Raw genomic sequence first — 15,207 nt, 5'->3', positions numbered from 1 at the left:
ATCCGTCTCTTGGTAAGCAAGCTCGTTTAAGAAGTGGAGGCGTGTGCTAGATTTTATGATGTAATGCAACGTACTCCACTCTTTATATAGACGTGGTACTTATGAAAATACAAAAGGACTATGAATAGGCCTACATGTACCATACATAGAACAGCGTGTAGGATCCAGCCAAATGTACAACCACCAAAAAAAGCAAAGGCGGGTGGGGGAAAGAAATGTCCAAACTGTTGTCAGGTCTACCAAATTTATATAATGCTAGTTTAATCACAACCGTTATAGGCTAACCATGCTCATGCTCAAAGTAAGCCACCTCACCCATTTCAATCTCTATAGCCAAGATATTGGTTGTATTGACGAATGTTTCCAGCATTGGAAAATGGAAAGAATATGGGATCGTTTTCAGCAAGCTTTGTGTGTGCCTCTTACAATCCTGCCATTTCAGACGTAGTGTGATGAATGCATTTTGAAGTATGTACATAGGCCCTATATAATGCTTAAGTTGTTATTCTACCTTGAAATTGAAATGCATGATTTAAATCAATTTTTTGTTTTCTCTCTCTCCTTTCTTTAAAACACAACAACATAAAATCAAACGACAATTCTGATACAAAATGAGAATGAATAAGGGCAAAAAGATCATCGTTATAAATATTCAGGTTGTATTCATTATCAATAATGTCAATTTTAGTCGTAAAGTAGGCAATATAGATCATGATAAAAAAAGTTTCAATTTGTGTTGTAACATGGCTATACTTGGGTCTCAAAAACATTTTTAAATGTAATCAAAAAATTAGATTAAAGTTAACCGAAATCACCTCTATCGTGACAGCTAACCAAAGAACTAAATCTTCATGACAAAGGACCTATAACATGTCCTCCACTGCTTTATATAATCACAATAAATCGCTTTGTCATCCCAGAGAGTAAATCAAAGGGCGAAAGCTATTGTGCCTCGAGCATAAAGCACGACAAGGCAGACTACCGCAGCGATGATCAATAGGAGAACCGCCACGATCAGCGAGATCAGCACGCGGCGACAATTGTCGCGCTTAGATTGGTCCTCGTCAGCGGCGGTGTCGGCGCGTGGACTCTCCTTCGCCTCTTCTGCCGGCGATGTGGGATGTCGGCGGATTCTCTTGGCGAGGATTTGCAAGATGCAGCCAAAGAGAAGAATGATCTCGCCAATGGACATGAATGACATGCCGATATAGAGACCAAGGATACCGCCCAAGTTACCCAACAGACTGGCAATCTGGGAAGGGGTAGGCGTTAAAAAGTGATAATGAGATTGATGATAATCCAACAGGTAAAATACAAAGTGTTTAACCTCAGAGAGCTAGTCGTAGTCTGTGTAACATTTCCAGAAGAAATTATGCGGTAAAGACTGTGTCAACGAAGCACAGAAATTAACAGACAAAAAGAGTAATACGTGCAGTAGTATCAAGGATTGAACGAACCCTTATATAGAAAGGAGGTATAAGATGATTCTCACGGTATAAATGTAAAAATAGAATAGGCAAAACAACAACAACAAAATACCGGCCAAACTTACGAGATGCATCTCATCTTTGATAGCTCCCTCGCTAACATTTCTGATGAATTAATCAATACAAAAGGCCACAATACCAGATGAATGGAAGGATATTATGCTCGTGATACTCAAATTTACAAGTGAACCTGCAGAGATGATATCGGTAATTAGACCTACTTCTGTTACCCCGTTTCGTGCCAAGATCATAGAGAAAGTTGCTTACGACCTACTTCAGACTTCTTTGATTGATACCCACATTTTTACAAATAAATAGTTTGGCTTTTGTCCAAAGCACTCTACCCAAATATGCATTGCTAAATGTAAAAGAAAAAAGAAATGGTTTGATACTATTGTGCCTGTAGACATTGTTGGGTAATAATCAGTTGTTTAAAGGTTTTTTTTTTTTTTTTGCCATTGTACATTAACTCACAAACGCAATGTATATGTGTCTTTGCTTAAAATGCTATGATAAGATGGTTTAAAACTATCGTTCGTCGAACCGGACACAATCTAAGTGGTTTCGTTTCAGATGAGCTATATAAGTATAAACTGTATGCGGTACCACAGGGATCCCTGATTGAACCTGTCCTCTTTTCCCTTATAACAACTATGTGAATAAATTGCCTTCTTTTGTCAAGCATAGTGAACTGTCACTATTCGTAGATGACACGTTATCTTTATTTTGCTTTGCAAAGAAACCCGAGGACATTGCCAAAGGATTAAGTGAAGATCTTGTTTCGGTATCGCACTGATAATTGTGTAAAAGAAAAAAAAATGTGAACTTATACTTCTTCGCACACCATCACGTCTGCAGATATCGAATGAATTCTAGGACTGTGAACGTACTTACTGATAATGATGTTCAAAACAAGAGAATAAACATTAACATGTTAATATCTAAGAGTAATAGATAAGAATCTGTTCCTACCCTATGGAAACCAGCTCTGCTGATCATGGTGTTCCACCCCATGATGTGGAATTAAATTCAATTCGATTCAATTCAATCCAATCCAATTCATTTAAATTCAATTCCATTCAATTTAGTTCAAATCAATTCAATTCAATTCAATTCAATTCAATTCAATTCAATTCAATTCAATTCAATTCAATTCAGTGCTTTCAAGCTACTCTACAGTTGGTCTTCACCATAAAGGCAAAAATAGAAAAGGAGATGAAGAAATTACCCTCCATATCTCACAGAATAAACAATTTGTTATTACAATGTAATAAAAATCCTAAGCTCATGCTTTTCTTCTTAAGAGATCGGAAAATTTACGATCCTCCTGTTAGCCATAAATTATTCCGTAACCTTAACAACTGAAGATCCAATATGCGACGGATATACTTCTATAGAGTTTATAACATAAAGAATATTAAATGAATAACCTATGAAAGTAGTTGGCACATGAGGCCATGACATCATCATTTTATTTTGCATATTTGTGTATTATATGTGGCAGAGGACTCAGTTAGAAGATTTCTTGACTTCTGTCTTGTCTGTTCTGTATAATCCCACTTCTCTGTTTTACTAAAATCAAACTGGAATACGGGGTAAACTTTCGTTACGAGAAGAGAGTACGGTCTCTATGAAACACTCACCGAATTAGTAGCGACTTGTAAGTTAAGTTCGTAGTTGAGCTCCTCGAAGTATATAATAAGGTTGACAAGGTTCTTCCTGTAACAAAAAGAATATCTAATTGATCAAAATGTATTTAAAAGATACACACATACACATCCACTTGTTTGTCTGTTTCCTTTAGCAGACAATCGCAACACCATTCTTTCATTCAAGGTGCGAACAAAATGCTATTTTTTGCCTCTAGACTTGCTATTTGAAATGTTTTTCTACCTTTCTTATTTTTGTTCATTTATGTTGCCTTGTTGATTTTCCTAGATATATAGAACACGTCGTGTTCTCATTGCCATTTGTTCACTTGATAATATTATAGTAGCATTGTAATGGTAAGCTTGTGTCTATTATAGTTATAATTTTTGTCTTCTTTCAATTCAATTCAATTGAATTGAAATGAGATTTTATTCCCGAAGCACATTTTTGTTGGTACAAGTTCTAGGAAAAATGTACAATGTATTACAACAATACTTATATGTTTACATACACATGAAACTAATTATTGTTGAAACTAAGTATTTTGTTATTTGAAAAGAGCGGCCAACGTAAAAATATAGAAATGTGGGCCACTTTGCCAAAAGGTCGGTATTGAAGCGTGTAGTTTTTATTTTGATCCTCCTTGCATTTCAATGTAGTATTCATTTTCTATTTCATTTAATCAGTAAAATCAATGAATGAATAAAGAAAGAAAATGATTTAAAAATCACGGAAATCATGATTTGTGAAAGTCACCTCGTACGCGTGCTGCATACACATTTAGGCCTACCCTTTTCCTTTTTTTTAACTTGTGGGGGAAGAGGGTATGTCTAGACGTCCATTTACAGCAATCTCCATGCCACGAAAAAAAAAATTCTTCCACAATTACTGGTGATGACCATTGAATACAATGATTTTGTTGGATTGTCTTGTTACAGTAATAAGATATTTCAATGAAATGTTATACAAAGGTGTTGCCTATTAAAACCAGAAAGCATTCAAGGTGTGAAACAAACAAGTGTCAGATTGCAGAAACAAATTTCTTGAATGTGATGCTAAATATGCTTTTTCTGTATCAACTGGAACATTACCTGGACAGTTCTATGTTGTTCAGAGTTCTGGCAGCTTTCTTGTTAATTTCTGTCAGCTGGTCCGCTAGATGTTCCTGGAGAGCGCGCGTGTGTGTGTGTGTGTGCGTGTGTGTGTGTGTGTGTGTGTGTGTGTGTGTGAGTGTGTGTGAGTGTACGAGGATGATAGTTTGTGTGTGTGAAAGTGGAGGAGGAAAACGAAGAAAAATATTACCTTTCATTATTCCACACTATCAACATACACGTGTAGTTTGTCTTTCAAAAAAAAAAATCAAAACTGTATAGAAAATGTAAATGAATTGATTTGTCTAGACTTGATTTGATTTCATTTTATGTGTGTTTTTTTAAATACTATCATCATCAAACATTCATGAATCGAAAAACTTATTATTAGATGATCGATGAAATACAATTTTCTGAATAGAAATGCTAAAATAATAATCTGAAACGATTTATTCAGCGCACAGAAAAAGGATTATTATCTAGCGTAATTTCTGGTAATATTTTCCCAGGCCTTATCTTATCAGACGTAATCGAATCAAAATTACACAGTGTTATCTAGTATCCATGCAGAAGAACAAAATAATGGATATCAAAACGACTTCATCATTACATTGACAGCGTGACCACTTCTTAAAAGAACTGTCGGGGTCTTGTGGGTGATGAACAATAATAATCCCCTATGATAATTATTACAGGCTTGTATACTCACCTCATACCTTTCCGCCGGCCAGAGTGCTGCAAATGCATTCGGGCGATACATAATCTCACTATTGAAATACACAGGTTCAAGAGAAATATTAGGCAGTAAGTACAGGTTTTGTCAACGGTGCGCGTAGATGAGGTAACAATGATCACTATTACCATGGTTAACTCTGTTCTTCTAACGCAAAACCTGCTCTCAATGTAGTCTTTTTATTCTTACCCGATTAAGTGCAATTCCCGATTAACCGACAGTCTCTACCATCATCACTAATCATCATGCCATTGGTAACTGGCATTGCCAACGGCCAACATTAGTGACTTAGTCTCTTTAACGATGACTGCGAATCTTTTTTTTTTTCCAGCGCGGAATCGAAGATGTGGGACTATGCCAGTAAGCAAATAATCAACGTAGATGATGGGACAAACTATCACTTCCGAGGCGATCTGGATGTAGCTATCTTTCCGAAGCGCAGCTGAGGAAAGATAGCGTGCACATTCAGACTGCCGAGGAAAGTGTTAGCTTGTCTCATTGCCTGAAACCAAAAGTTGATTACAGTTTGTATTTGCTTTATATTCCACATCTAGTATCCAAGATATTCCAATTTTATTCCACACCTCAACCCGTTTTAGCTGTCTTTAGGTCTCTCCTTAGGGCTTAGGCGCTAGGCTACGTAGTTTACTTTAGACGTATGCGCGTAGATAACAAAACAATGAATTTGGTCCGCGCACCACGCGGCACCAAAATAAAAGTGTGTTGCACTGGGTGATTTCAAGTTCGGTGCTAGTGCTAGTGCTAGTGCTATCTCAGCACTAGCACCGGCGATAAAACCGAACTTGAAATCACGTCGGTGTTGGGAGGTGACCTCAAAATTATGACGTATTTCCGGTTGCTGGTGCTGGGCTCGGTGTTGAATGTCGTCTGCTGAGTCGAGCTCCGCCGTTTGTGTTAGCGATTTACGTTCTTTTTCCCAATTGACTAACACTAGTCCCCAGGGATTATCATTTCGTCATTTCAAGTTCGGTGCTGGTGTTAGCGTTGCCGTTCGAGACCCGCATTCCCTTCCATAATAAGATGCACGTTTTACGTGCAAAGTCTATGCTAATGCAGTGGTCGCCCATCACGTAACGTACAGGAACACTCTCGACATGGCTATGTAAATCTGAGCTTAGGAACAAAATTAAGGTAATTGTGATTTCAAGAAGCAATTAAATTTGTGGTATTTTAATCACTCTTCCTCATTTTGTGTCCAAAACTAAGCAGTCATGGCGGCATCTTTTAATATTTTGACTTTTATCACGCGCGATAATTTTTTTTCGTCGCACAATTCTCGCGGGTTGCACGGTGGTGCTATGCTAGCACCTCGGTGTTGGGATCGATAATTTTGATCGGTATCGCTTCGTTAATATGACCGCCGGTGTTGGAGCTCGATTTAACGCAGTTATTTGGGAGCTAGCACTAGAGACCAGCACTAGCACCGAACTTGAAATCACCGTGTACTATATATCAAGTGACCTAGTTAAATGATAGTCCACAGTGCAACGCACTTTTATTTCGCACGTACTCATCTCGCGTATAAAAGACTGTATGGACTGAAGAGATCAGCGAAACTAAAGGGATTTATTCCACATACTAAGATTCTTGCTATAGGATTGGTCAAGAGCAGATCACGTGATAAAGCGTAGTTTTGTCCATCACATCACCTGGGAAGAAAAGTTCGTTACACTCTATGATGATAGTCATTTTGTTTCGCTGATCTCTTACCCCACACAGTCTTAACGCGTGAAATAACTTACAATTTTGAGTACGCGCGAAATAAAAGTGCGATGCACTGTGGTCTATCATTTTGACATGGGACAAATGATAGACCACAGTGCAACGCTCTTTTATTTCGTGCCACGCGCGGGGCGCGGAGCAAATTCTTTGTTTTGTCATCTACGCGCATACGTCTAAAGTAAACTTCATACGTAGCCTAAGCCCTGAGGATACCTAAAGACAGCTAAAACGGTTTCAGATGTGGAATAAAATGGGAATATCTAGGACCCTAGATGTGGAATATAAAGCAAATAATCAACTTTTAGTTTCAGGCAATGAGACAATCACTATCACTTCCTCGGCGATCTGAATATGTACGCTATATAGTTTGTCCCATCACCTTCACCAACGTAAATTATTTGCTTACTATCAACATAGAGTGTAACGAACATTTCTTCTCATGTGATGTGATGGGCAAAACTACGCTTTATCACGTGATAAGCTCATAACCAATCCTATAGCAAGATTCTTAGTATGTGGAATATAATAACTATAGTAATTATAATGATGTTTCCTTCACTGCACATGTCATGTAGTCCCTCTATTAATTCTACCAACAGAAGTATCAAAATTAATTTCGTATGATCATTATCGTTCCCATAATGGTTGCCACGTTATACATGTCTGAAAATGGCTCGAGTCCCAAGACGTTATGAGAGACGTTTCAGGAATATAACTTTATTGCAATATCATTGTTATATACGACTATCAGCGATGAACACGAAGTCTTACACTACACTACTGCTACTACTATATTGCTATATACTACTACTACTACGTTGTAGTATTACTATTTCATACACCTCTGATGTTGATAATAATGGTAATAATTAAAATGATATTAATGATAATGACGATGTTACGGATTTACAGGATTTTTTTATATGAGATTGTATATTTCAGAATACTTGAAACATGCCGAGAGCAACGCAGTGATTCGCGATAAGTGTAACATGTGTTATAATTCCGATAATTAACTATAAACTGTATTCTTCTGTGACAATCTCCTTCTTGCGTTATGCCAAAGTCTGTCTAGAACGGCAACGCTCAACAATGGAACAATTTATTCTGACAAAACTTCTCATACACTCCCTTCTAAGTCGACAGCTATTTTATTTCTAAGCTCCATGCATCATCATACCTGCAAGAGATCGGGCAGGCGCATCCCAGGGTGTTTGTTTCGTAGAGATACAAGACCAGCTGCAGGCACCGTTCTGCAACAAGAAATCATGCATTTGGAATATGTAAGGCACCTACAGTATTATCATTATTACTGTATTATATATGCGTGAATTATGTGCACCCTAACTGCTACGTTATAGGCGTTCGAATGTTTACTTTAATATTTTCCTCATTCTATCTCCATTCTTGCTTTTTCTTGAGACACCAATTCTATAAATGCTTGTAGGTTCTTTTAAAGGGATCATATAGTTTTGGTTGAGACCTAATTTCGGGTTTCTATACTGTAAAAACATCGGTGTTAGATTTAACACCACGAGTGTTAAATCTAACACCGATCAAACTTCAATAAAGGACCACACCCACAGGTGTTGAAAATGCACTGTGATGGTGTTGAAAAGTGTTCACCTGACACTTCGTGGTGTTAATTTGACACTGTACCTGGTGTTATTTTGACACTGTACTGGTGTTAATTCAAAAATGACACCACATGGTGTTGATTTGATATTTGTTGGTGTTAATATCAATGGTTTAACACCCGTCCAGCTTCAATAAGAGACCACACCAGCTGGTGTTACTTTGGTGTAAATTCATTTTCACATTTTTTCAAAAATCTAGTATTTTAATGTAAAATTCTTGATCGTCTTGTTTAAATAAAAAATCAACAAGAAGTTCAGTTATTAAGAAACTCTTCAAAAACAGTTTAAATTTGGAAATGACACCCGGAGGTGTTAATTTAACACCATAAATGAGCACCGAAAATTTAACACCAGCTCGGTGTTCACTATTTAACACCGGATTTTTTGCAGTGTAACATTTTTTGGTGAGATAATGAGAAACCTTGTATAAAATATGAAAGAGCATGTAATTCTATGCGGAATTCAACGTTTATTTGATGAAAATTGGTTTTGAAATGGCTGAGATATCCAAAAAAAAAAAAAGAGCAATTCCGATAAAGTGTGGAACCCACACTTTATTACGATCTAACATCTAACTACTGAACGCCGTAATGTATAGACGTGTGTGAAGTACCGCTCCGCCGAACATATACTTTACAATAGACCAGCAATCTATGTCACAAAATGCCTGCAAACGACCGACCCAAACGGGCCACTACTACGAACAAAGCCGGCGATAGCCCGTGTACTGCAGCGAAGAAACAGCATGATGATCCTGCTGTAAACGGAGCTGATGATGTCGAGCTGACTGAAACTATTCAGGCTGCAGTGGAAAACCTGCTATCTGACTCGGATTTTATCACCAAGCTCGTCAACGCTCTGAAACACAAGCTGCTAAATGAGGTCCAGGCTACCATATGTGAGGAAGTTCAGCGATCTCTGCAATTCAACATTGAAAGCCGCGATGAAAAAATGGCGTCCCTGGAAGCGGCCGTGCGTGATCTGGAAACCGCCATGGATGAGGCAGAACAATATTCCAGGAGAAACTGCCTCATCTTTGCTGGAATACAGGAGAAGGCGGACGAAAACACCGATACCATCATCAAAACGATATGCCAGGAGGATCTCGGAATCGAACTACGTGACGATGACATCGACCGTTCTCATCGATTAGGACCCCTCCTCGAACAGCCGTCGTCTGCCGCCACCTCGACCTCGAACACCTCGACCTCGAACAAGGGAAGGAAATCGCAGCCAAGGAACGTCATCATCAAATTCGCAAATTATCGCGTGAGAGAAAAGGTCTACCAAGCGCGATTCAACCTCAGGAAGCAATCTTCGAAGCACAAAACCGTCTTCATCAACGAGAACTTGACGAAACGACGATCAAAACTCTTCTGGAAAATCAAGCGAGACCAGACAAAGAAAGATTGTAAACTATGGACGCAAGACGGTAAAATCATCGTGAAATCACCCAGAGGCGAACGATTCACCATCACCAAAGACCGCGATCTCGAGAGACTCAACTCCCGGTTGTAAGAACTTGAGATATGACTTAACCATATCACCTTTCTATCTTGATTTTGTTTTTATCATTTGCCTATTTCATGTAGTTACCACGACTTTTGCCTGTGATATATGTCGTTGTTAATTTGTAATGGTATTTAAGTATCCATGCGTATGTTGTCTGCTGCCTGTCAAATCAAACCAAAAAGCATTGTTGTGTACAGAGTGTAATGAATGGGTTCACATTTCTTGTGCGAGTGTGACATCTGATCAGTACAACTCATCCGAAAAATTTCTACATTGGAAGTGTCCCAAATGTATTCTAAAAGTGTTACCATTCTACGATACGTCTGATCAAGTTAATGCCAAACTTGAATCTGTGAAAAAACCTGATGTCATTTTACAAAATTCAAAGTTTCCATCTTGTAAAGGAATGAAAATAGCACATTTAAACATAAGAAGTCTTCGAAACAATCACTCACGAATTATCTATGTTCTTAAGGAACAACCAGTATGATATTCTTTCACTTTCAGAAACATGGCTTAATGATGAGATTGGTTCAAATATGTTATCCATTGAAGGCTATAAATGTGAAAGAAAAGATAGAGACCAACACGGAGGTGGTGTAGCATGTTATATTAAAGATAACGTATCATATGTGAGAAAATATAACATAAAAACCAACGATATTGAATTAATGTGGGTTGAGATTCAGTTTTCAAACTCGCCATCAGTTTTACTTGGAATTGTGTACAGGAAACCTAGCTGCACTAATACCTTTTTTGAGTTACTGGAAGCCCAAGTAGACTGTGCTTCCTTGCATTATTCTAAGATCTTTCTTGTTGGTGACTTTAATTGTAACATGCTAACAAAAAATCCTCTTTCAAAGAAAGTCAACGAACTTTGTAACTCTTTACAATTCTCCCAGCTAATTGATGTTCCCACCCGCGTAACTCCAACCAGTTCATCCTTAATAGATCTTATCCTAGCCACGGATTCAATGGGTTCTTTGAATTCTGGAGTTCAGTCAGTGGGATTTAGTGATCACTCTCTTGTGTATGTAACTATGAAAGCGTCCATTCCCAAGTACACGCCCCAAATCTCTACCTTTCGCTCTTTCAGACGTTTTGACAAGAGTCTCTTCTTACAAGATTTGGCAGCAATCAATTGGGATTGCTTTTTTTCAGAGTCGCAGGACGTTGACGAAATGTGGGGCAAGTTCAAATCGAACTTTGTTACACTAAGTAACAAACATGCTCCCTTCACTACGGTACGAAAGAAACAGAATGGATCTCCGTGGATTAACGATGATTATTTACATTTAGCAAGAGAAAGAAATTATAATAAAAAGAAATTTTTTCAAACGAGAAATGTTTTATATTGGGAGGGATTTATATACTTTAGGAATAAAGCAAATAAGTTAAATAAAAAACTTCGTAGGAAATATTATAAAGAACAATTTGAACAGACAAATGATATGGGTAGAACATGGAAATTGATGAAAAAATTATTACCAAATAAAACCTCATCAGCTTCTGATCAGAAAGTCATTATTGATGGAAAACATTGTCATGATAAAGATAGAATAGCTGATGAATTAAATAAAATGTTTAATAATGTTGGTATGAATATGTGTAATAACGATAATTTTGGTATTAATGATATGCATACATTGCAACCAACTGTAAGTATGTTTAAATTTACTGATATCAGTGTACAGTTTGTTGAAAAGGAATTGATATGTATTGATTGTTCAAAGGCTGGTGGCCTAAATGATTTGCATCCTAAACTACTCAAGATTGCCGCACCTTACATTGCTGGCCCACTAACCGTCCTTTTTAATCGATCGCTTTCATCAGGAAAATTTCCCAGTGACTTTAAAGTTGCTAAAATAATACCAATTCCAAAAACCGGACAATCATCAGAACTTTCAAATTTTCGACCAATCTCGCTGTTACCATTAATATCGAAAATATTAGAGAAAGCTATTCATGAACAAATTTACAAATATTTAATCGACAATTCTTTATTATCTGAACGGCAGTCCGGTTTTCGGCCAAGCATTCAACCTCAACATGTCTGACAGACATTAGTGACTTTATCTTAGACAATATGGATGCTGGCTACGTCACAGGGGCAATTTTTTTTAGATCTGAAAAAAGCCTTCGATATTATATCTCATTCTTTTTTATTACAGAAATTGTCTTTCTATGGTATTCAGGATATGGAGCTAGAATGGTTTACATCATACCTGACCGACAGAACTCAATGTGTATTTTATGATGGAGCACTGAGCAGTTTTCTCAAAGTTAAATCAGGCGTACCACAAGGGTCAATACTTGGACCGCTTCTGTTTTGTTTGAATATAAATGACTTGTGCAACATTGATTATAATCAATCAAAAGTATCTTTATACGCAGATGATACGGCCATTTTTGTGAAAGGGAAAAATGCAAATGCTGTTCAAATTACATTACAGAATAATTTTGATTTGATGTGTAATTGGTTTAATATAAACAAAATACAAGTTAATGTTAATAAGACTAAATTGATGCTGTTTGGATCAAAGAAACGCATTAATAAATGTCAACTTAGTATTTGTTACCAAGGTCAGAGCGCGTGTCTGGTCTAAAATACTTAGGTGTATATTTTGACGAAAACCTTAACTGGTCACCACATATTTCCCAAATCATAAGCAAAATCTCTCGAGCTATATCATGTATAAGGAGGATCCGAAAATTCTTACCCAAATATATGTTGATACAGTTATATTATTCCCTGATCTTATCTCACATAGATTACTGTGCAGTGGTATGGGGGAATTGCACGAAAGGTAATACAGTAATTGTATATTAAAGTTACAAAGGCTTCAAAACAAATACGCAAGACTAATTCTGAAGACTGATTATACTACTCCAAAAGCTGTTTTACTAAACTCATTGAAATGGCAGTCTGTAAATGGGAGATTGAAATACCAGTATTGTGTTACAGTTTTTAAAATCTTGAACGATTTAGCCCCTCCGTACTTAAACCCTTTAGTCGAAAGACGCCCTGTGTTGTATTATACCAGACACGCCCTCAATAATCCACTATTCATTCCGCACCCGCGTACTGACTATAAGAAACGCTCCTTTTCGTACATAGCATGCTCTTTATACAACAATCTACCAAGTACTGTACAAACGTGTCCATCACTGTCAACATTCAAAAGGCAGATTAGATTAATGTTTTAGTAAGTTTATTTGGCAGTAGTGTACATTGTAACATGTTAATGAAACGCATTATTTGTTATTATGGATCTACTAAAGACAGATGTGTCTGTGTCCGTATGCATGTGTGTGTGTGTGTGTGTGTGTGCGTCTGCGTGTCTGTGTGTCTGCGTGTGTGCATGATGTGCATGCGCGCATGAGTATATGCGCTTGTGTGTATATGTAAGGTTTTGACTATGTCTATTTCCTTAATCCTTTGTATTTTGAATTGTCATTTGTTGTATTATCTTCTATTTCCCTGTATAATTTTTATCATAATATGCAAAATGAATCTGTACAATTACAGGGCTCTCTTGAAAAGCAGGCCTCTGGCTTGAATGAGACTTACCCTGTATTTTTAAAGAAAACGTGAATAAATAAATAATAATAAAATCGCTTTGTTTTACTTTGTTTTTGGATGTTTCAGTGATTCCAAACCCAAATTTCATCAAATAAACTTTGAATTCCTCTTATAATGGTATGCTCTGTACTATATCATAAGTGTTTTCTTGGTATCTCGCAAAAAGTTAAAAGCCCAATTCTCATCTCCACCAATACTGTACCATCCCTTTAAGGACTTCTCTTACAGGAAGTAATAACATTCAGTTGGTTGCACAGACACTATAATGTGTTTCGTTTCCGGAATTTAATGTTGAACGTCACTATCTTTTTGGGATTATTAGGATGTATTTGCTGGCTTCGAAACTAGAAACCTTTACTCGTTAATTTTTATTATAATTATTTCAGGACGATTACTCATTAATGTGCCAAACTTCAATGCGTTAATTTTGTGGCATATTGTGTTTGAAGTGAAAGTGGAGAGAAATATTTTGTGTTTAACCTCGGTCGAGTCATTGAAAGATGTTTTGGGAAAGACAAGAAGTTCGAATGAGAAAAAAAAAATGTACAAATGTGCTTGACCACTTTGAAAAAGCTGTTGAACGAATAACAAATTTGAATAGACGACAAGGAATTCAAATGATGATTTACCAAGCCTATCAGAACTATCGTGAATTTGAATCCTTTTCCCGCTTACTGTGTGGCAAGAATAAAAAATTGAGCTGGAAAATACATACTTTTATTATTGATATTATTATGATAAATCAGATAATGATGGTGATGATGATGATGATGATTACTACTACTACTACGTACTACTACTACTACTACTATCACCACCACCACTACCACCACTATTATTATTATTATTATTATCATTATTATTATCATTATTATTATTATTATCATTATTATTATTATTATTATTATTATTATTATTATTACTATTATTATTATTATTATTATTATATAAAATGTGGCTTGAGTTATGATCCACTGACGGGGGACTGATAGACCAAATCATGATAAAGCCGTATACCTTGTGTCGAGTTGAGGGAGGTACACTGGGTCGTGTTGATGAGTCTGATGTCTGTGATGCACTTACAGCGATCCAAGAGAGCCCTCTGAAGACACATTTTATAACACGCTCTGTCGCTGTAAGAAAACTCGGCCATCTCCGTGAAGTTAGTGTTCGACCCGTCTCTGGTGCACGGGAAGCCATATCGACCCCCGAGTCTCGTGACGTTGACCTGGAAAATGTCATATACAATATGATAATATACTATGAATATTATACAGTATGCATAGATACAATACAATATAAGAGAAAGACAAGCAAAACGGAATAAAACGAAACTGCATGCCTTGTTTAAACATTTCAGCTTACAGACCTCATTGGTTTTTTTCTTATATTCAGTAAATTTGTATCATAAACTGCATAATTATCAAGGAATCCCAAGACCATTCTACTCAAAGCGAATTCTTGTTACATTACTTTGCGTTTGTTAAAGATATAAGCATTTGATCATTATCATGACATCTATCATAATATTTATTATTATATATATACAATTATCATATACACATATAATGTGTGTGTATTTGTTTATATGATATAGTGTACACAGTTACATAGTCATCTCGTCTACTTAGCCTTTGATAACTAGTAAAATTGATCATCTGAGAAACTGTAGCAATGGAATATATGTTAAATGTCTATATCGTGATGTTTAGCTAGAGAACTAATGAGAGCCTCGAAATTTAGTCTAGACTTCAGTCCACCTCGTTAAAAA

General features: G+C 36.7%; 1 protein-coding gene across 1 annotated transcript in view; it reads right to left on the bottom strand.

Annotated features, from left to right (window-relative positions):
• Nucleotides 1–928: 928 nt before the first annotated feature.
• LOC139722710 (uncharacterized) overlaps nt 929–15,207 on the bottom strand; it is a 50,149-nt gene continuing 35,870 nt past the window's right edge. Inside the window, exons 12-15 of the mRNA XM_071634001.1 lie at nt 14,454–14,664; nt 7,885–7,957; nt 3,131–3,206; nt 929–1,252 (exon numbers count right to left, since the gene is read on the bottom strand). Of these exons, the coding sequence (XP_071490102.1) occupies nt 929–1,252; nt 3,131–3,206; nt 7,885–7,957; nt 14,454–14,664 (684 nt within the window). The remainder of the gene's footprint in view (nt 1,253–3,130; nt 3,207–7,884; nt 7,958–14,453; nt 14,665–15,207) is intronic.

This window comes from Diadema antillarum, unplaced genomic scaffold (genome assembly GCF_040938485.1).
Source record: "Diadema antillarum isolate AM-2024a unplaced genomic scaffold, OU_Dant_1.0 scf00000170, whole genome shotgun sequence".
In the NCBI taxonomy this organism is placed as follows: domain Eukaryota; kingdom Metazoa; phylum Echinodermata; class Echinoidea; order Diadematoida; family Diadematidae; genus Diadema; species Diadema antillarum.
The sequence above is the reverse complement of the archived record's forward strand: the minus strand, read 5'-3'. Positions and strand labels throughout refer to the sequence as shown.